The sequence below is a fragment of the Lygodium microphyllum genome, chromosome 14, assembly GCF_053477565.2.
Source record: "Lygodium microphyllum isolate KBCC chromosome 14, Lygodium_microphyllum_v1.1.10, whole genome shotgun sequence".
In the NCBI taxonomy this organism is placed as follows: Eukaryota; Viridiplantae; Streptophyta; class Polypodiopsida; order Schizaeales; family Lygodiaceae; genus Lygodium; species Lygodium microphyllum.
Genome location: NC_141148.1, coordinates 108,809,731 through 108,832,677, shown reverse-complemented (window position 1 = coordinate 108,832,677; position 22,947 = coordinate 108,809,731). Strand labels below are relative to the sequence as shown.

Sequence of the window (22,947 nt, the reverse complement as noted above, 5' to 3'; positions counted from 1 at the left end):
TGTGTGTGTGTGTGTGTGTGTGTGTGTGTGTGTGTGTGTGTGTGTTATTTATTTATTTATGTAGTGTGCACACACATTTGACTATTTATAATGACCTCCCCTTGTCTCCACACATGCCATTTTGTCTTAGCTTTAGTACAATGGATTATTGAATGCCTCCCTCTCCTTGATTCCCAAACAACTTGATTTCAAAATGGAAGAATATGCAACCATTATGTTCTAGTACCAAAGCACTTTTTCCATGCACTTGAGACTTGGTGTCTTTACTAATACACATGCTTAACTAAGGCATTTGTGAGGGCTTTCCAACTACCTAGGCATCCGATAATATTATACATATCTTGAAAGCTAATGAATAGAGCTAAGTAATTATAGAACCTCATGATAGCTACTCCTTGGCCAAGATATATAGGCCAATCTTGAAGCATGAGCTAAGTCAATGGACACAAAGACATGCGCTAAGATTCAAGGATATGCATGTTTCCGTAGAGCATAGTAAACACTAGTTCTTACTTTGCATGAATCAATGTCATGCAAGTTCAAGGCACTTAAAGATCTCTTCAAAGATCATGCTAAGCATCATAGCAACAAAGCATAGCTACCTCTTATCACTCACATTCTTTCACATGTACCTCAATAAGGCGTCAAAACACACGCATTTGAAGAGCTACTACATGGCCAAGATACATAGCTCATTTGGAGCATGAACTATGTCAATGGGTAGAGAGACATGGACTCAAAAGCATACACATGTTTCTGAAGGATACCACTCAATAGATCATGTCCTTACATTACAAGGCATTATTGAGGAAGGGAGGGAACATGATCGATATATTTATTGCTTCTTTTTAGAATTCTACAAAGCCCTGGTCCTAAGGCTAGATTGATGAGGCTGAGACCTTGTTCTAAACACTTTGCATTAGAGATACTCGACTTACTTTAGAGTCGTCGTAATGGCTAGCACTAGATGGGAGAGTGGAGAACACCTAGCTGGCATTCACAAGTGAGCACATAGTTTGGAATACATAGTATATAAATGCACGTACTTCCCCAGTTTCTAGTATAGCATTAAGGCCTTGCCTTTGATCCTATCCATACATAGTTGAATAGGGTGATCCCAAAAGATACCATTACATATCTTGAGGACATGGAGCGCATTTGTGCAACCACTAAGTCAAAACTATAGGTAGTCATTTAGTTAGTTAAAATTTTCATAAGAGAAGCATAATGACTTTGGGTAAATTTAGATTGTCAATTTACAATTCTTACATTCATAAACAACATTACAAAGCCAAAAATTCAAATTTCAATAAGAAAGCTTATATTAAAGGACTCGTAGAGCTTTAAGAAAAAAACGAATGATATTGAAAAAACATTCAAGAAATAAAAGGCAAGGGTAGTCCACCTCAAAGCAAAGGAAAAGACACTTCATATCACTTCAACATAGCAATGCAAACTAGTAAAGTTGCTCTAGTCTACAAAGGTGAGCTCGCAACCACTTTCAACGCAGACCTTAGTTTTATTTTGTCCCAAGCATGTCACTTGTTTTTTAAGATGCTTTGAAGAAAAAAACTATAGCTTACCTAACAAAAAGAAACAAGAGAATGAAAAGAAATAAGAGAAAAATTGGAGATACATTTCCCAAGTACACAATCACATAAGATTGAGGGTTTCATTGGCAATTTAGCACCATGCAACATGCAAGCATCCTTTCCTAGGATGATTTGATTTCTTGGCATATTGCGATTCCTTTAGTTTCTTTGTCAGCCATATAGTTCAATGTTGACTCTTGTATTTTACATTTCTAATAATTAATGCAAGTATCCGTTATGAGAGAGAGAGAGAGAGAGAGAGAGGAGAAATGACATTAATATCTGCAAAATGCCAAAGTGACCTAAAGACCATGAGTTAACTCCATCTATGTGATGATACAACTGTCCTGAAAGAATAGTAAATGTAAATGAACAGTAGAAAGCTACAAGCCATAAGCTAATGATAAAAGAAGAAGCCATAGCTGATGCAATCCAGTGATAAAACCTAATGTACAAAAGCCAATACTAAGAGTATCATGGAGATGCATAGGGCCTAGCTCTACCCCGAGCAATGATCTCATGTATCCACTTTATGTATGTGCCACCAACATCTATGTCCACATCTAGGTTGTCTCCATCAGCCAAGCTTGATGGCCAAGAACCTTTTTCTAGAAAAGTTCATTTCTCACTGGTTAAAGATTACTACTACCAAGTATCTAATATCATAAGGGCTAGAACTTGTAACTATCTTTCACATAATTTATTTGATCACCTCTTATGTTCAATGACAAAGAAATGGAATCTGTCATATAAACCTGAAGTCATTATCTACTTAACGTAGTGATAATTCCCTCACATCCAAAGAATCAATCGACCGTCTAAGGTCATCTCTCATCTTGCTAGTCGTCATTATATTATGTGAACCTTTTCATGAACTTGATCAAAATCATACTACATTGTTGAACTCATTCATATACAGCTGTATACGAGTTGCCATGACACTTCATTGTCATAAACTTCAACATCCACATAACAATGAGACACTTGATCTCAATATAGAATATATTAATTCCAAAACTGCTCTACGTCAAAAATGGTGAAGAATATTTACAGTCCATGGTCCTCTAGTTCAACACTTGACCTGCAATTTGATATCAAAGAACTTCCTTGTAGAAAACAATGAGTTCCCCATGAAGGGAAAAGAATTTTACCAAGCTGTCAGAAAAATCTCCAAGCATCTCATACTACTGGAGCTGCTTCAGGTCTCGTCAGACAAAGCCATTCACGCAATGTCACTATGTCATCACCACCCGTCTGGGGTATATGCCAGGAACCACGTTCAGATTCCTGAGAATAAGAACCATGTGTGAGTCCTCTTGGTAGTATTGTGCAATTTTTTAAAAGATACTTAGCTACTGCATACCTGGATCACAATTGAGTAAGGAGGCGGCATGTGCAGCTCCAGATTATTTGCTGAGAAAGTGAATCGAACCTGAGTGCCATGTGACAGTTGAAAATCATCAAAACTTGATCTGATAAAAATGAACAAAACCAGCACACCTTACACAACTACAAAATCAACTTGTGAAGTTGCCTTTTGGATTGCAGAAGCAATTGCAAGCATCCAAAATTGTGAAATGTGTCATACTTCAAGAATGTCTCTAGATTCTCAAGCAGTGTAGCTAGGGATTTCAAAAACGGGTGTTTTTGTAGGGTTTTCCAAAAAATAGGAGACAACTTCAAACACGTGTTTCTTGCCATTAAGTAAAAGACTAACCATACTGGCACGGAAATTGTCTTACTTAAAACAGAACTTTCATGACCTAAGACACACATTTGAAAAGTACAATAGTCTAAATCAGATGTCACAACATGAGGCTCTAGAAAACAATTATGGGGTTGATTTATTCATCAGTGATGACTGAACCCATCAGCCATGTAGCCCTACAGGCTATAATGAGTAGCAAACGAGATAAAGGTGCAAAATTGGACATTATTAACTCCTCTGAAGTGACCTATAGTGCGGACTTGCAACAAAATCATCAGTTCCTGTCAAGCATTTTAAAAGACCTTTAAATCATGCATGTTTTTTGGCTTTTAAAGACATTTAATTTTGTTTTAGACCACCATTTTATTCTGGTACAAACTGAACCCCTAGCCTTGTGCTTACACATCAATCTATTCAGTCTGGTGTATGTGCAAGAAGTCTTTCTTTTTCCTTTTCCATAATCGGCTTACCTAGTGCTAAGCCACTTGTTTTATCAACCGCTGACACAGGTTGAAATCTCCCTTTCTTTATTAAGAACACACACACATACAAAACACACACACACACACACACTCTCTCTCTCTCTCTCTCTCTCTCTCTCTCTCTCTCTCATGATTGAGCAGCCAAAGATGAGAAAGATGAGACTTTATTGCTGCTTTGTGAATTTTCAAAAAGCCTTCGATACAATTCCACAAGATAGACTATTTTAGAGACTGCAGACATTTGGGATCCCATCAGACATGCTTTGGGACATCTGTGCACTATATGAGAGGGAGGTAGGCCAAGTAAGATGCCCAAAAGGATTTTCAAGCAGTCTCCATGACCATTAGAGTGAAGCAGGGATGTCCTCTCTCCCCTACTCTCTTCAGTCTCTACATCAACAAGATAGAAGATCACATCACACAAGGAGGCAGCGATGAGGAGGAGATAGCAGGTATATTGATCTCTATTATGCTTTATGCTGATGATATTGTTTTGGTCTTTGAATCACAAGCTGGTCTACAACATCTCCACACCCTTCATGACTTTTGTACACAGCATGGATTGTCTTGGAAAAACCAAGATCCCAATCTTCCACACATTGTCCCCGGTGAGGAGGAGATCGGTCTTCACCCTAGGAACTTGTTGGAAAATGACAACTAGCTATAGAGGAGAGAAAAGAGAGACAATGAGAGTGTGCTGAAGCAAAAGAGTAATGAGAATGAAAGGTACAAGATAGGTCTAAGATAGACATAGCTCTAACTCAACTAGAGTTAACTAACTCTAACTCTAAGAGTGATGACACAACTTATAACTTTAGTTGTGTTCACACTAAGAACTCAAAAAGAACTAAAGATTAAAACATTAGGCACTGCCCATAGAATTGACAAATTCTAACACCCCCTATAGTGCCAATGTGGTAAAGTACAAGAATGATCAATCACCAAAGGGTAGCAAGCTTAAGGACTTGCGAAAAACCTAAAACTTCTCACAAGGTAATGCCTTCGTAAAAATGCCTGCAACATTTTCCTATGTAGGAACATGCATCAAGTTGATCTCTCCTGCATAGCATCTCTCTCTAACATAATGGTAATGCACCGAAATATGTTTCGTGCAAGTGTGAAACACAAGATTTTGTGCCACTGCAATAGCACTATGACTGTCAGAAAGAATGGATGTAGAACCCTCCAATGGTAAATGTAGATCAGCCAACAATTTGCGCAACCATATACATTTCCACTATTGTCGTGAAGGTTGTCCTAAACTTAGCCTCATAGGACAAAGTAGCCACTATAGGCTGTTTCTTGCTTTGCTATGAGATGCATAAACGGCCCAAAAAGAAACAGTGTCCACTAGTAGACTACCTAGTGTCTACATCACCAACCCAATAATCACTATAAGTCTATAATTGCAAGTCTCCCCCTGGAAATAATAATGCATGCGGCTGAGTACCTTGCAAGTATTTGAAGGTCCGCTTAACAACTTGCCGATGTATACTCCGTGGGCTATGCATATACCTGCTCACCTAAGATACCGCATACTGAATGTCAAGGCGTGTGTTGCAAAGATAAATAAGACAACCAACAGACTGGCTGTAAATTGTAACATCAAACATCTCGTCACCATCATGTATAGACAACTTTAAACCCGACTCCATAAGAGTGCACATAGTTTTGCAATTTTGCATATTAAACCTATGTAAACCTATGTAACAGCTTATCGACATACCATAGTTGCACTCATACATAGTACGAACTAGTTCGTACTATACGGTTCGTACGGTACCATACCGTACGAATTCGTATCAAAAAACAAGCTTTTTTCCTTTTTTTTTGGCGTGGTTGTTGTTGGTGGTGGTTTGGGTTATTGACTGTTGTTGTGGTGGAAGTGGTGATTTTGTAGCCTTGATCAATCAACCAAGAAAGGGGGTGGAAGCTTGATTAGACTCCTCATACATGTTTTGTTATGATTTATCCTAGAGCCAAAGGCCATACATAAGGTATTCAAGCAGTTCCAAACGTTTCTAATTGATGTCCCATCATTTTCCACAATATGTTAGTGACATCAATAAATAAATTCAGCACCATTTGAGAATCATCAAGTAAGCTTAATCCTATTGATTTTACCTTTGTTCACAGCTCATTTTGCACCACCCAACCCAAAGCATTAGTACATATTGCTAATAAAACTAGGCCAAAGGATAGATTGGCCTAATGTACCTTCTGAGAGTACACGAATTAGTGAATGTACCATGGGTAGCTACTTTAGCCTTAGCAATACCAAACAAAACCATAACAAAATTCATAAATCTTTTACCAAAACCTTTGGTGGTTTGTTTAGTAACTGTTGGTCTCACAGGTCATTTTGGCCTCTTGCAGACGTCACAAATCTGAACACTTCTAAAATACAGGCAACAGGACAAAATCTGGCCAATTTTAAGAAAGCCTAATTGAACAACCAGTCAAACTAGCCAAGGAAAACATGACAAAGTAGGATCCAACTAGATAGGGCAAAAATATGCAATATCACCTCAGACATAGAGTTGCACATGCATAAACTCAGCCCTCTCTAGCACAATCTCTCAATTGCTGGATCCTAACAGTTGTAGAGATCTCTCTACAAGGAATCAGATGGTACCAGCAGCTTTAGAATGCCTCAAAACCTAGGGAATAAACTCTTTAAACACTGTATTGAAATGCACTTCCCCATCTTGCACACACAAGACAACAAGAACTTGCACACAGATGGAAGCACACATGCATATGCACAACATTCGTCAGACCAATCATCTAATGAAGTCATTGTACAATGGCCAATGATGTTCAAAATGACCAGTATCACAAAAAATGTACCAAAAACATTGGGAAAACACAAATAAAATGGAGTCACCTATACCTTCAAAACAATAATCATATTATGATGCAATAGGCATATGATGCACATACACAAAACAATTACACAATTATGCAATAGCCACATGATGCACATAGACAAATATCATCAGAGTGGTCTCAGTACTCAAATACGCACAATGGAACGTACACAAAAATTTCAAGAATAAATTACGTTCTTTTGTATGTTCATTATAAAATACATATAAAATTATATATAAAATCAGCTTACACAAATAAAATATGCAACTTAAAGATACTTTATGGAAAGGGAAAAGGCGAGGGAGTACGGATGAAAGTGAGAGAGGGAGAGGAAGAGGAAGAGGGGTAGAGGTAGGGAGAGGGGTAGGAAGAGGAGAGAGAGAAGATATGGATTGAAGTAGGACAGGGAGAAGGAGGAGGAGGAGAGTAGGTTAAAGTGGGAAAGGAAGAGGAAGAGGGAAACCCATGAGTACCGTACAGAACCATACAAAATGAATGTATGGAATGGTATAGAACGTTCTGTACGTGCACAGAATGCAACCCTGATTATTATATCATGGTGTGCATCGAGCTGCCATTGAATTGTAACCAGTAAGTCCAGAATAAGAATAATGTCCACGCCAAAATGCATACATTCAAGTTTTTTTGTTCACACGAGAACACATAAATGTAGACTGACAACTGAATATGATACTATGGCATTCATTTGTTTAACATGGTAACTTATTTCACCTTAATTTAAGAAAAAACTGATCAAGACAATACCTAAAGGCTAAAAAATGACAACTTAAGAAAGAAAATGACTGCTACAGAAAGTTTAAACTGAACAATCAAACTTTGCATATTCATACCTGATGCCTTTCTTTCCACTTCGGAAAGAAATCATCCCCTAGAAGTTGAAAAAGGTGATCACGCATCTCATCATTTGTTACAATTAAACATTTGCAGCTCACTGCAGCGTACAACCAATACCTGAATACAAGGCACCTAATCTCAGTCCAAATTCTAATCCTGGCTTCCTTTTAACCAGCAAAGATGTCCTTAATCCAAGGGATTGCAGAACCAAACCAGTCATCATTGGAGCCAATTGGTGTAGAGTAAAGTGTTTTGTCCTCCATCCAACATTCGACCATCGACCGAGTTTTTGGTGTTAAAGCTTCCAAATTTGACGTTCGCCTACTATGTAACACTATTAATGGTCTCCTATTTGATGTCCTTGCACTTACGGCTCTTACCACTGAATTCAGCTGTCCCATAACAAAGAAAAGAAACAAAGAAACAAAAGCAAAAGCGGGGGGGAGTAAGTAGACAAACAGCTCGACAAAGCAACTGATCCAGAACTAGTGTGTCTAATTCATACATAGCTAGTAAATACAGAACCGCAGTGATTGACCAAAAGAATGTACAAAGATGTAAGCAAAAAAATAACCGGAAATCTTTACTTTGACACTGGAAACTGTAAATTATTGTATTTAAACATATTCTCTGTAATTCACTTAAATAGGTCCTCCTAAAGAAAAGTAAACAGCTCTAAGTTACATTGCTCTCAAAAAGCGTGTACACCAAAGTCAGAGCAACAAGAAAGGAAATGACAGAGAGCGGAATCAGTGCCTCTCAAAAGTGGAAAAGGAAGACTATGACATTGCACTCATACACATAGGCATGCCTCTACACGCAGGTCCTACCAAATCCACATGCATGCATGCATGCACATACACGCACTTATAAGTATGTACATGTGCATATTTATAAATTCAAGATATATGTATATGCTCTCTTTGTGAGATCAGTTTTTGGACTACCTTCGTTTTCCATTCAAATTTGTTAAGAACCATTTCTCATGCAAGCTCAAAATTGTAATCTGACATACTTAGACCTCCATGTTTTGAAGATATGCTAGGGTTTGTAGGGGAAAAATAAAAGCGTGCAAGCATGACTAACACACAATGAACTCACACAAGAACGCAAAAAGAAGAAGTTAGAGAATGAATGAGCCAATAGAAGGAATATGATACATAGGAGGGAGTTCAAGGAGCAAAGACTGTCAAAATCATGATCTCTTATGGAGCAAACTAAGGGAGACTACTAGAGAGCGTCATCCTCCAAGACTACAAATCCCAAGTGCAACAAAACCACCAATGAGGATGTCAATGGGGAGAAATACCACAAACTACATGAGAAGTGTTGTTGACACAAGATACCTTCTAAATGACCCATCCATAGAAGAGTCATAATTGCATGTAAGAAAAGCATAGTCCTCCTCCACAAGGTTGGTTGAACCATCACCATCGATCATGCTAGTGGCTGATATCTCTTGGACAACCATACTAGAGTCTTCTTTCTTCTATTTTGCAAACCCTTTTCTGCGTTCGTCAATGTAATGACCTAGCTTTTTTTAATGGTGGCACTTCCCTTCTTCTTTGACTTATTTCCATCATTGTACCCTTGTTTGAAGGCTGCCCAACATCAGCTTTGGGGCAATCGCATTTTGGTTTCCTTTACCTTTGGCTTCGTACCTAGAAAGCACAATAGAATCACCGGTCAAGTCCATGAATGTAAGAGGCTAAGCTGTCTCCCTCAATGACAAACTTAATGAAGTGTGAAAACCAAATTACGGCTCTAGAAGAGAGTTCAAGGTGATGTTCACTATCTCACCATCTTGAATCACCTCATCAATGTTGAGCTGCCCACACAAATCGTGAGTCTGCGTGATGTGATTTGTCGTAGAATCACCCTCATGTGAGCATTGGCCAACTCTCTTCACAAGAAGAAGGTGCAAGCCTCATCTCCAAGAGTTCAAAATCACTAACTAGGATGACATTTAGGTCGCGTTAGTTGAATATTGGCATTTACTCGCCAAATTTCCCACTACAAGGCTTCCTAAGTCCCTTGATGACCAAGTCACATTATTTCTAACAAGTTTCCACAAAAATCTTTTAATTTTGTTCAAAGAGTGATCTCATAGTCAATTATGCCTACATTTTATGAATTTGAATGTCATCTATTGCATTATGTTGTGATGGTTGACCGTTGGTGGTGTGATTTTGACATCTCCACTATCCCTAATTTTGTTGGTTGCCACCACTCTACCTCCCTTGTGGGGGGTTACCCTACGACTAGGAGTGCGGGTTTGAGTGGGGGGGTTTCTTCTTTGGTTGGCTATCTTTACTCATCAAATTGGCTAGCCTTTGGACAATGTTGGCAATATCTACTTTTCTGAGGATCCAAGTTTAAGCTATGATTAAGTGTTCCCTTGTGACTTACTAGAAGTCCGAGTCTGATTTTGACTATTATTGCCCTTCTCTTTCTTCCCCTATTGGGAAATGGAAACAAGGGCCCCCTTTGTAGGTGTGAGAGAATTTTTTGAAATTGTTTGAACAACTAACATCATTCTCAACTCCAAAGGACATGTCATACTAGTTTGCTAAACCTAAGACCTTCAATGAACTTTTGTCCTTGGGCCCACCTTGTCTCTATAGAGACGTTTGGGGTTTCGAGCTTGGTCCACATTTATAAGTTGCCCATTGATGAGGCAACCACAGAGGTCCACCCTTCATGATCTTGTGGCCCTACCACTGCTTGGACTTTGGACAATGAAGCTACCCACCCCACTTGATGATATGTTTATCTCCCAAGCCCCTGCAATCGAGAACGTCAAATATAGGGACAACTCCTCGGCTAAGATTGAGGGCATAGGTTGAGCCAAGCTTGCTGTTGACAAAGGCCTTGAACCACTTTGATGGACAATGTTTACCATGTCCCCCACCTTGAGGTGAACTTTTTATCGATCCATCATATTTGTCATATAGGGGGAGCAATCTTCTTTACAATGACCACAGTCAAGATTACCAAGATTAGTTTAGTAATTGCTTACGGTGAGGTACAAGCTAATGGCCTCTATCTGATGACATAGGTTCTCTCCCAACTCATGTCGACAGACTCTGAGTTCCATAAGCTTCATGCTCTAACTACTACTAGATGTCAAAGTGCAATGATGTGTAAGCATACAACCGGACTAAAAGGAAAGAGTGAACATGGAGAGAGAGAGACTACAGAATGCTTCATGCAAAGAAGGGCTTATTAAATTGCTTCCAAAGGTTCCTTCGCCATCACTGTTGCAACATTGGAGACCAATCTCTTTGATGGGTTCGATGTATAAAATCTTTTCCAAAGTACTGGCGAATGGGCTCCACAAGCATCTTCCGGCCATTGTGCATCCTCTTCAATATGGTTTCATTAAGGGCCGCAACATTCTGCATAATATCTTAAATGTGCAAATGGCTATTGACTATGCAACGCACTCTAGTCAGGAAGTGGTCTTGGTCCAATTGGATCTGGAAAAGGCTTTTGACTATTTAGACTGGTCTTTCATCGCAGAACTTATGTCTACCATGGGCTTTGGCACTCGGATGTCCCGCTTGATCTACACCATTAGTGCTGCGGCTTCTTCGTGAGTTATGCTAAATGGTGGTGTTACAAAGCCCTTTGTTCTTGCACGCTCTGTGAGACAGGGTTATCCTTTGAGTCCTCTCTTCTTTGCCCTGGCGACTCATCCGGTTCTTTTGATGTTATCCTCCATGGTAGCTTTTGCTCAATTGGCCGGATTGTCTCTTCCTTTTGGTCAGCACTTCATTAGTCAATCTTTGGCTGATGACAGCTTTATGATTTTACATGCAGACAAGGACAATATTTGCAAAGCATTAGATGTCTGGACGCTCTTTGGCCAATCTTCTGGTCTTCGTATCAATACTTCCAAATCAGCCATTCTCAGTTGCACGGAGCCCAATTTACAGTCACTGGGCTGGCAGGGCCGGGTTATTCCCTGTGGTTTCATTGTCAGGCATCTTGGGTACCCTTTGGGTGTTGATGTTCGGCCAAAACAACTACTACAGTGGATTTCACAAAAATTGGCAGCGAAGTTTTTGTATTGGAAGTCGCAAACTTGGCCCTTCCATGTTCGCCTCAAAGTGGCCCAAATAATTATGCTGCCAATGCTCACATATTTCTTGCCATTGCTACCTTGGACTCCTACCACTTTGAATGCTCTCACGCGGCCCATTCGTTTCGTGTTATGGAAGAAGGATTCATTGCAGGCAAGTATTTCGTGGATTTCGTGGTTGCATACATGTACTCCCAAACGCCTGGGTGGGGGGGCCATTTTGGATGCCGAAACTCATATGCTGGCCCTTCGTTGGTCTCTTTTTCGTGCCATGTGTGTGAAACATCACCTGTGGGCCGTGATAGCCCGTTATTTTCTTGAGGACCGCGGGCTTCTGCATGGTAATACACAAATTCGAAGCTCCTAGTGGCATGTTCTTAATGCAGACTCTCGGTTTTCGAGTCCTTCATCCCTGCTTGTTCACTTGGTCGGCTCCTGGCAATTGGTTCTCCAGAAGGCGTGTTGGCATCCAACGGAGGCCCGCTTACATATTAACTCTTTTCAACTGGAATTGTTGGCAGCCTCAAGATTACTATCATGGGAAGGCAAACAAAAGCTCAGGCCAAAATTTAACCGCATGGCCCGATTGGGCTTGACTTCTGTTGCAGATGTCACCCTTACCAATCGTAATGTCTTCATATCATTTCGCACTGCCAAGCGACTTTTCCAAATCCCTCAAGGATACCATGATTTGTGGGAACGGCTCTTGTTAGTCCTCCAGAGCAGGTAACCCTTTCCTCCCCCTTGCTATGGATCGCCCTTGGCAGGACTGGGTCCTCGCAGGCCAGTTGAATTTGGAAAAGGCCTCGGCTAACCAGGTGTACCATCTTTTGATTAAAGGTCATCAATGACTGGTCACTAAAGCCAATACTGTATGGGGGTTGCGGAAATCTCACTCATGGTGGAAGGCAACTGTGATGGAGGGCTGGGTGAACAAGACACCTTTCAAATGCAAGGTCTTTCTTTGGAGGGTGATGATTGGTGGTCTTCCTCTTGCCTTGGCCCTTTCCAAGCGTCGAATCTCTAATGGCAATTGTTTCTTCTACACCACCACGGTGGAAACGGCCCATCATCGATTTATCTCTTGCCCTCTCGCTAAGCATATCTAGTCGCTTTTGTCAACGGTTTGGCGAGTGGTGGTTGGTTTCTCGCTGAGCCCTTTTGATTGGATTTTTGTACGCCCAAAATACCCCACACCGGCACAGTTGCATGTGAAGATCTTGTTCCATTTTCTTAGATACTGGGGATGTTGACACAATTGGACCACTCGGAATGCCTTTCTTTTTGATTCGGCATCTAATGTTCCGAGACACATTGCCAGGCTTAAAGGCCTTTTGCTTTGGCAGATAGATCTTATTCGGCACTCTGACTTGCTCCCTCGGGAAGACTTACTTCCCTAGCATATGGCAATTTCCACTGTGTCTTTGCCATGACTTGTGTATCTCTGTCCGGGTTTTGTACTTACAGTTGACACACGCTGCCGTACAGCTATCGTGTATCTTGTAATCATGTAAACTTGTACTTTTTTCGTAATTAATACAATTACTTTTTACGAAAAAAAAAGACTGCAGAATGCTAAAACTTACAAAGAATGAATGTTAAATGCAAAAAGAAAAAATATGTATAATGGGTTGTGTAAGTATGCGCAGCCGAAGATCTATTTGTTTGCAATCTCAAGTGAGTACGACCAGGCAGGAAGTCTGCTATAAATAGCAGAAAATAATAAATATAATAATGCAGGTTGACCAGTAAAAAACTGGCTGACTGCTGCCCTGCCTGCCCGACTCTGCTACCCATTGCCCATGCTATCGTGGCAACTGTCTTGCTGCCCAAGTGACTGCCTAAAACTGCCAGAGCAACTATAAACCTGCCCAGCCTTTTCTTGTACAACACGATGCTGGCCTAAAGTGCCTTGCCCAAGCCTGAGCTTGTCCAAGAGGTGACTAAATCTCTAACACCCCCTCTCAAATCCTAGACATCACATAAGGCTAAGGGATCTAGGATGCTGATGAAGAACGGCCCAAGGAAGTGCCTTGGTAAACAAATTTGCTAGATTATCCTCTATCTTACAGTTCTCCACATCGATGGTCCCATCCAAGTTCTTCTCACAAATATGCTTCGTCCTCACATGGTATAAGGGATTTTGTGCCAAGGCTATGCAACTCTCATTGTCACATAGAAGTTTGGTGGCTTGAGACTACTCACATCCAAGTTAATCTAACAATCTCCGAAGCCAAACTATCTCTCAAGTGGTAGAAGATGCCCCTCGCAACTCCGCCTTTGTCAAAGAACGGGCAACAGTAGGTTGCTTCTTACTACTACAAGAAATAGCACCTGCACCTAGGAGAAACCAATAGCCTTGAGTTGATCACCTATGATCTACATAACAAGCCCAGCCTGAATTTGTCTAGCCCTGTAGCACCAAAGCTGAACCACCTCCACATGCTGGATAAACTAGTCCAAGTTCAAGGTTCCCTTCAAGACTCACAAAATCCTCAAGGCAACCTACCAAATGAGGCTTCTTCAGCTCACTCATGAACCATGTAAGTAAACCAACTGGAAAACACAAATCAATCCGACTATTAAAAAGCCCAATCAATGACCCAATCAACTATCGATATCCACCACAACTGCATTTGGCAAGTAATGATGCTTACCATCTTAGACTCTTATGATTTGGCAAAGCTTGTGACTAAGGCAATTGATCATTCAACGGCCAATGATCTTTCCAAACTCTCTTCTTAAAAGAAAGTATTGTTGGCAAAGGTGCAAGACCACTAAGACAAGCTAAATGCCCATGTTCCCTCATTCTTATTTCTCTCCTAAACACTAGTCATGATTGCTCAAATTGAGCATCTAACCAATGCTCAAGAGATATGGCTAGAGTTAGATCAACTCTATAACATGATTGTCATGAAGAGGGTTTCTTTAGAGGTGCAAATGCTGACCTTGAACCCAAGCAATGTTAGAATTTGCCAATTCTAGGCAGTGCCCATGTAACTTGTGTGGTGTGGACACTTATTAAAGTGTCAATATCATGTGTGTGTGTGTGTGTGTGTGTGTGTGTGTACCTAGTGTCTTTAGACATTAAAGTAGTGGCACTAGGGACTAGAGTAACCTAACTCTAGTTAGTTGGTGGAACGCTGGTTAGGTCAACCCATGACCCAACTTAGGTTGTACCTTCTTTTTACTTTTGCAAGTACACTCTACCTTTTTGCTTCAGCTCACTCAGTGTCACTGTCTCGTTTCTCTCTCTTCCATAGTCGGTGCATTTCCTCACATTCGGTATCAAAGCAGCTCTTGCACGGGTTTCGTTCAGCCACCGTCAAGTAGTCCTGCTCCACCCAAGGTCTTGCTACCACTGGCTTTTGTCCGTGTGCAAGGAAGTGAGGGAGTTGTGAACAGCTCAGCTCAGCTAAGATTCAAGTGTTGTCCAAAGGTGAACTCCTGTAGCACCTTTCTACCTTGCAGTATCGCTCTGCAACTCAGCTAAGCCAATGTGCTTCCCAACCTATGTACCACTCTGCAATTGCCTAGCTAACTCCTCCACCAAGCTCACCAATGGCTGCCCATCACATGTTCCTCCAATCGCAGCCCCACCAACGTTGCACGAAGCCAACGCCCTATAGCTATCACCCGCTTAGCGCACCAATGTCACCCGGGTCTTCTACCGTCAGTGTCTAACTATGGTAGATGTCTCACCAATTGCCCACTCAACTCCCCATCATATACCAGAAAGCATCACACCTACCTAGTCCCACACCCAAACCACCAACACTGCACTCCCACCACCAGCCTTCTACTTTGCATTGCCACTCGCACTATAAAGCACCACCCAGGACACTAGTGTTGCACCCTTGCTCACTCAACCGTTTGACCCACTCCTATTGCGCCAGCCCCACTAACGTGTTTCTGCCTTCTCCCTCCAACGTAGCACTCCACTAGCACCTTCCGCTTGGAGCTGCCGTCCCCAACAAGCATCCATACTGACCTATTGCCGCCTTCTCCCTCCAACGTAGCACTCCAACACTAACACCTTCCGCTTGGAGCAGCCCTCCCCAACAAGCATTGCATCTGTCGATTTGCATCCTAACACCAACTAGGCTGCCACTGAGTACCAAACACTGTGCACACTTTCCAAGGTGCCCAAAATTTGGGACTTTTCATCAATTCAGCTTCCAACACATGAATCAATACCCAACAACCCAACATTGCACAATTTCTTCGTGATTTGCAAAAGAATTTGGGGCTTTTTAGTCTAGAGGCTCCAACACGCATCAAAGGTGGATGCCAACTGCTATTCACTGTCGGCACACATTCCGATGCAACATTTCTACAGAAATTTGAATTGTAATGTATAAATTTCTTCAATTTCTTTGAAATTTTCTGAAGAAATTTGAGGCTTTTGCCTGACATGCATTCCAAGGCAGATAACAAGTGATACAATAGCATTGAATTGCTGTTACAGTCAGATTGAGCAGAGAATTTTGGAAAAATTCAATAAATTTTTATGAGACTCGGCATTAAATTGTTATAAACTGTATTTTTTGGGCACGCATTACAAGGCAAGTGCAATATAGCAATGCATTGCTGTCATTTGCAAACTGAGTGCTGATTTGTGTCACAATGGGCACATTTGGCATATTTATGACAGTTTGGTACTTGCATTCTAACCCATTGGGGATTTTGGTACTCATAAGAGTACACTCTATGCTTCAGCATTGAAGTATTTGGCTGCTAATTTTTGTGCATCATTTACAACATGGCACGTCAAGGGCATAACGATCAGAGCAATATCCTTGGTGTCCTCACTTAGGAGGACAAACTTGATGGCACAAACTACCCGTTGTGGAGGTTCATTGTCCGCAACCTTCTTGGGGCAAAGGACTTTTGGGACTTGTCAAAATATGCATCAATGCGAAGAGACAGTAGGGTTTGCGAGGAGGAACATAGAGCATGTACGGAAAACACAGAGAGAGAAGAGAAACTCAAAAACACAAGAACAACACGGTAATGATGCACTGAATCGTGCTATGGGAAGAAGAGTTGACACAGCGGAGCCAAAGCTCACTGTCATGTCTAACTCAGGTAGCAACACCTATGGGGAATTTGCATAGGGAAGGGAGTGACACAATTCTCAAGGCAATGGGCTATCGAAGTAATCATTGGAAGGTGGAGGCCAGCTATCGAGGGAGCGAACCGTGATCCTCAAATGCCATCACAAATGAGGAAGATGATCAACAGTTGTTGAGGGAGTAAAGCACAATCCTCAAATGCCAAGGAGATGGCCTCGGCAACAAACACAAATCCAAGAACTGTGTGAGCTTTCAAACACAAGGATCAGCCCAAATGCTAACGACCAATGCCAAGGATGGTCGCCCAAGTGCAAGGATTCTAACACTTGGCTAGAGGAGGTAACGTCAAGCAAGGGAAAGGCCTTCAAATAGGCAAATGCAAATCCAAAGTGATGCTTGATAAGGAAGAAGCTGACACCGATGTTGCAAATGCTAATACTAGGCTAGGAGAGCTCCAAATGCAAGACCTCGTAATGAAAACATGGTGCCTGAAACAAAGGGTGAAGAAAGTGAAAGGCAGCCACAAGCCACAAACAGCAATGTCTACCGAAAAGGGTGTGAGGACAGTGGAAGGGCTGGAGAGAGAGGAAAGAACATCACAGTGATGGAAGAAGAGGGTCGAAGAATGACTAACGTGGTGAAGAATGAATGAACTAACGGCCTATTTATAGGCCTAAGCTATCTAGTGTGGCGCTCAATGACAAAATGACCAAAATGAGATTACCAGCCCTTTTGGGGTTGTCGGGGCAAAACCCTAACTAGAGTGTGTAACCTGAAGAAGTGGTTCTAAACACCCCCTCTTAGGCCGAAAAAGGGATGAAGAAAGAGGAGCGAAGAGAGATATAAAGAAGATGTAGATGATCCTGAAGATCCAAGATTTTCACCTGAAAGCTAACCTATAGTAAGGAACAGTAGATGAGATGAATTGTAGAACTTGATTCCACCTCCGAAGAGAAGCTACTAGCCCCCTTACTCCATGCTAAAAGCAATTCGAAGGCCTCGTCACCAAGTCGTATTCAAACGTCCAAGGCCCTAATCTAGGCGGTCTCTAAAGATCATGAGTATCAAGAGGAAAAATCACTACTTGAAGACAATCATCCTCAAAGTGTAAATGATGGCAAATAACTTCATGATGGGTAGGTGCCCCGCCCCCTCCAAGGGTGGTGAGGGAGGGGTCCCCTTTATACGAAGTAGTCGCCCCCTTTAAGGGCAAAGAGAGAGAGTACACCCCCCTCTAAATCCCCCTCAACAAGAGAGGGAATCTAAAGACTCACGGATCATGGACTCTGAATCATTGGATGACAAAGAAAGTGCCGCCAATCATGCCGAAGAAGGTATCTAGGGTGTCGAAGATGTCGAAGAACTCCACCAAAGGTGGCCTCTCAAACCTGAGTAGTTGAGGGTGGATAAAGGTGAGGCTGATGCTGAGTCAAGGGTGGGCAATAGTCGATGTCTCTCAATGGAGCGAACTACGAAACTGGAGTAATGGAAGATGTCAAACCGCATTTGTCACTCGAAGGAGCCGACTCTCAAGGGGATAGTATCCAACAATCATTATCTCTCGAGGGAGTGGACTGCAAAACCGCAAGTTGTCGAGGTGGCATTGTTAAAACCCTAGAGCAAATAGAAGCAACCTCTATAGCGCATTGCAGTGGTTGCGAGAAGGCCGTGGCACCTAACAATCCTCCTTTTGCTCAAGAGGACTTAGTGCACAATAGGTGCATCTTATTGCCTTGAGCATAAAAATTTGAAAGTCGGTGCAGAATAAACTTTGTGGCCCAAAAGGGAGAGGTGGCACGAGTGCCTGGGGGTAGACACATATACTTCAGGGGTGTAGGGCGCAACAATCCATGTTGGCAAGCCTCGATGGGAGGTATGGTTATGCCAAAAGAGAAGCACCCAATGATCTGTCTAGCTACCTCTAGAGAAGTCATAGCATTTGAGCGTCAACTTGTAAAAGGAAGGGTGGGTGGGAGAGGAAGAGAAGGGTATCCCTCTCTCCCCGTGATGCAATGGAAGGGCAAATCAATAGATGATGCCAAGCCCACAACCTGTCTTTGCCTTCTCCAATGAATAGGATCTTTACCTCTCAAAGCTCCTACGCTCCAATACCATGTCAAAATATGCGATGATACAGAGAGATAGAAGGGCTTGTAGAGAGAAACACAGTGTGTGCATGGCAAACACTAAGAGATAAGAGAAACTCCAAAAACACAAGATGAACATGTGATGATGCACCAAATCATACTATGAGAGGAAAAGTTGATACAATGGAGCCAAAGTTCAAAAGATGATTGCACTATCCTGTGTGACTTAGGCAACCCCACCTATGGGAAATCTGCACAATGAAGGAAGCGAAATGCAGTCCTCCGCGTAGTGGGCTATTGAAGTGATCACTAGAAGGTGAAGGATAGCTATCAAGGGAGTGAACCACAACCCTCAGATGCCGTCAACAATGAGGAAGATGGTTGCCAACTATCCAAGAAGTAAAGCTTAGCCCTCAGATGCCAAGGAGATAGCCTGAGCAGCAAACACAAATCCCAAAAGTGTGTGAGCTGTCAAATGCAAGGAACGATCAGCCCAGATGTGGATGACTAATGCCAAGGATGGTCACAAAGTGCAAGGATGCTAATGTCTGGCTAAAGGAGGTGACGTGAGGCAACGGAAAGGCCTCTAGACAAGTCAACGAAAATCTAGAGTGATGCCTGATGAGGAAAAAGCTAACACCAATGTTGCAAATGCTAACACTAGGCTAGGAGAGCTCCAAACACAAGACTTGTTGATGAAAACAAAGCGCCTGGAAACAAAGGGTGAAGAAGGTGGAAGGCAGCCACAAGCCACGAACCACAATGTCCACCTGAAGGGGTATGAGGACAATGAAAGGGCTAGAGAGAGAAAGGAAGAATGTCAGAGTAACGGAAGAAGAGGGGTCAAGAATGATTGAAGTGATGAAGAATGAATGAATTGACAGCCTATTTATAGGCCTAAGTTGTCTAGAGTGGTGCACCATTGAGTCGATGCCCACTGACGAAATGACCAAAATGAGAACACCAAACCTTTTTGGGACTATAAGTATGAAACCCTGACTGAAGTGTGTAAACTGAAGAAGTGGTTTCTCAACAAGACTATGTCACTAATGAATCTGCAGAGACTAGGATGTCTTCCACCTCATATACCTCAAGGTAATGCTCAAGGAGATGTTGCTGGTGATGCTGCCCCTACTCCCCCTCCTATTGAGGATCAACGGAAGTGGGACTCAAAGGATACATAGGCACTATCTCTGATTGTCTTGTCAATGAAAAGGGCAATTATTTTGCATATTCAATCTTGTAGGACCTCAATATCTGCTTGGGATGTACTTGAGCACATGTTTGTAGCACGCAATGAGATCAAGATATCCTATCTCCGCAAAGAGCTTGCCAATGTGAACATGGATGAAGGTGATAGGATAACAGATCACTTTGCATACACACACGACTTGCGTGAGCAACTGCTCAATGTTGATAAGGTCATTCAGGATGAAAAATTGGTAAACATCACATTGAACTGTCTTCCTAAGTCATATCTTGGTTTCCACACAAGAATGTTGCATTGCGTTCAGGTGACATGGCTATGCTTTCAAAGTATAAAGGCAAAGGAAAAGTCAGGCAAAATGCAAATAATCAACCAAAGGCTAATGCTCGACAACCATCAAATAAGAATGCCCAAGACACAAAAAATTCCAAGAAAAATGAAAAATGTCATTATTGAAAGAAGCCCAATCACTATACTGATGAATGCAACAAGCAATTGGACAAAGAGAAGGACTCCGGTTTGGCTATCCAAGAGACATCAACCAGCGAATCTACTAATGATGATACTTCAGTCAACTTTGTGGAAGAGAACTATTTACATGCAGTTTTGATTCTTCAATGGCTGATTCAACATTTAATGCTGTTGGAACGTAGCACGCATGGTATTTTGACAATGGAGTGTCAAAGCATATCACTTCCACAAAGCACCTCATCACCTCTTTGCATTCTCTCCTTGTTTGGACAGGTGTTACATGGGCGAACAACAGCAATTATGATGTATCTGGCATTGGTTCAGTCATGATTACTGCTACAAATGGTTCCGATTTCATGCTTCTAGATGTCTTTTTTGTGTCTGGCATTACAAAGAATTTATTGTCTATCTCTACTTTTTATAAGTATAGCTCTCACGTCATCTTTGAGGACGACAAATGCATTGTCAAAGATAGAGAGATGGATTATACACTCAAGCTATCTGGCACCTTATATATGGGTCTATTTTTCTTGGATACGTATGATAGACAATCTCATGATGCTCTAATAGTTACTACTCTTTAGCTTGCAATGCAAAATGTGGAGCCATGGCATGCCCGCTATAGACATATGAGTTTTGTGTCAGAGTGGAGCAATGCAAAAGCGAATGACCAAGAAAAGAACTGAACAGAGAGAGAAGAGAGAGAGAAAGAGACAATGAAACGCAAAAAATCTCCAATGAAGAATGTTGTATAAGGATGCAGAATTATACACGGGTGCAAAGAGAATATATGCATATGTCTCCACCTCAAAAATCTCAATCTTAATCAGCCCCGAGAGCAGTCTCCACAGTCTATAGCCTAAAATCTATGTAAACAAATGACTAAGGCTGCTGAAAACAAAGCCTATAAATAGGCTGGAAAAAATGCCCCAAAATAATGTAAGTCGACTGTACCTGTTGCAGTCCCCGATTGCCTGCCACGTGATGCCGACAACTGGCCGACTTGCCTACCATGTGGCATCTTGCGTCTAGCTGACCAGCCACATGGCAGCCTGCTTGTTCGGGAGATGTCACTCTCTAACACCCCCTCTCAGATCTTGGACACGACAAAAGGCTAAGGGATTTGGAGTGCCGGTGAAGTAAAGCATGGGGAAGCGCCTTGGTAAACAAGTCTGCAAGATTGTCCTCTGTCTTGCAATAGACCAGGGAAATGGTCTCATTCAAAATTTTCTCCCAAATGAAATGGTATTCGATCTCAATATGCTTCATCTAAGCATGAAACACATGATTCTTGGTCAAAGCAACGCAACTCTCATTGTTGCGCTGTAGAACAGTAGGACCAATCGGCGGGCAGCCAAGCTCCTCCAAAAGCCTGCAAAGCCACACAGTCTCACATGTAATAGAAGAGGCTGCCCAATACTCCCCCTCAATCGAAGAGAGGGCAACAGTAAGTTGCTTCTTGCTGCTCCATGAAACAACACCACCACCCAAGGTAAAGCAATAATCTGTCCTGGACCACTGATGATCCACATCACCAGCCCAATCTAAATCACTCCAACTTTGTAATTTCTCCTGGAGGAACGAGTCAATCTTCTCGTCCCAAGCACAAGGAGCTTGCTTAAGGCCATAGAGAGCCTTTCGCAACCTGTGCACCTTACCATCAAAAGAATCGAAGCTTGGAGGCTGCTCAACACAAATCTTCTCCTTCAACTCTCCATTCAAGAAGGCAAACTTCACATCCAGCTGATAAACCGGCCATCTCTTGTGGCTAGCCAAGGCAAAAATGACACGAACAGTGGCAATTTGAGCAAAAGGAGCAAAAATATCATGGAAATCACTGCTTGGGCACTGGGTAAAACCTTTAGCAACAAGGCAGGGGCCTTGTGCTTATCCAGTGTGCCATCACTCTGGTACTTGGTCTTGAAGACCCATTTAACTCCAATGACCTTCTTATGAGGAGGCTTTGGCACGAGGTACCAAGTGTCATTTCTCTCAATTGACTCCAGCTCTTGCTCCATGGCTTTCTGCCAATGATCACGCTGTAAAGCCTCCTTCATGGAAGTGGGCTCCCAATCCTGCATGACACGAGTCATCAAACAGTAATTAGTGTAAAAAAGCTCAATGTGGCGTGCTTGGTTCCTTCAAGAACGTCGTGGGCCATCCTACGGCTATCACTCCTCAGGGACCCCCTCAATCCCTCCATCACGAAGAGTGTCACGAGCCCAATGAGGAGGAGGCCCGATCTCGCCTCATCACTCTTCATCTACTGAAGTTTTTGAAAGGTCCACCGATTGCGGAGGAGCAACCGGTGAATCCCATTGTTGGAAACTAAGCTCCTCATCCAAATAAAAGTCCTTACGAGTCACAGGCTCCAAAGAAACAATCGTTGGAACCCAGCTATCACCAAGATCTCCAAGAACAAGGTGTTTCTTACCCCCCTTGAAGGCTTGAACTTCAACGAACCTAACATTACGGCTCGTGTAGATATCCCACTTAACAAGATCATACAATCGAT

General features: G+C 42.1%; 1 protein-coding gene across 3 annotated transcripts in view; it reads right to left on the bottom strand.

The window, feature by feature from the left end:
* Positions 1-2,456: 2,456 nt before the first annotated feature.
* The window catches only part of LOC148025969 (proteinaceous RNase P 1, chloroplastic/mitochondrial-like), a 52,928-nt gene continuing 32,437 nt past the window's right edge, over positions 2,457-22,947 (bottom strand). The window contains exons 3-6 of one of the 3 annotated variants that reach the window (XM_087693207.1): positions 7,722-7,900; positions 7,505-7,625; positions 2,956-3,024; positions 2,457-2,879 (exon numbers count right to left, since the gene is read on the bottom strand). In XM_087693207.1, the coding sequence (XP_087549333.1) occupies positions 2,772-2,879; positions 2,956-3,024; positions 7,505-7,625; positions 7,722-7,900 (477 nt within the window). In that variant the 3' untranslated portion in view covers positions 2,457-2,771. Of the gene's footprint in view, positions 2,880-2,955; positions 3,025-7,504; positions 7,626-7,721; positions 7,901-7,930; positions 9,170-22,947 lie in introns of those variants that run through there. The other 2 variants (XM_087693209.1, XM_087693208.1) reach the window with 2 other exon arrangements.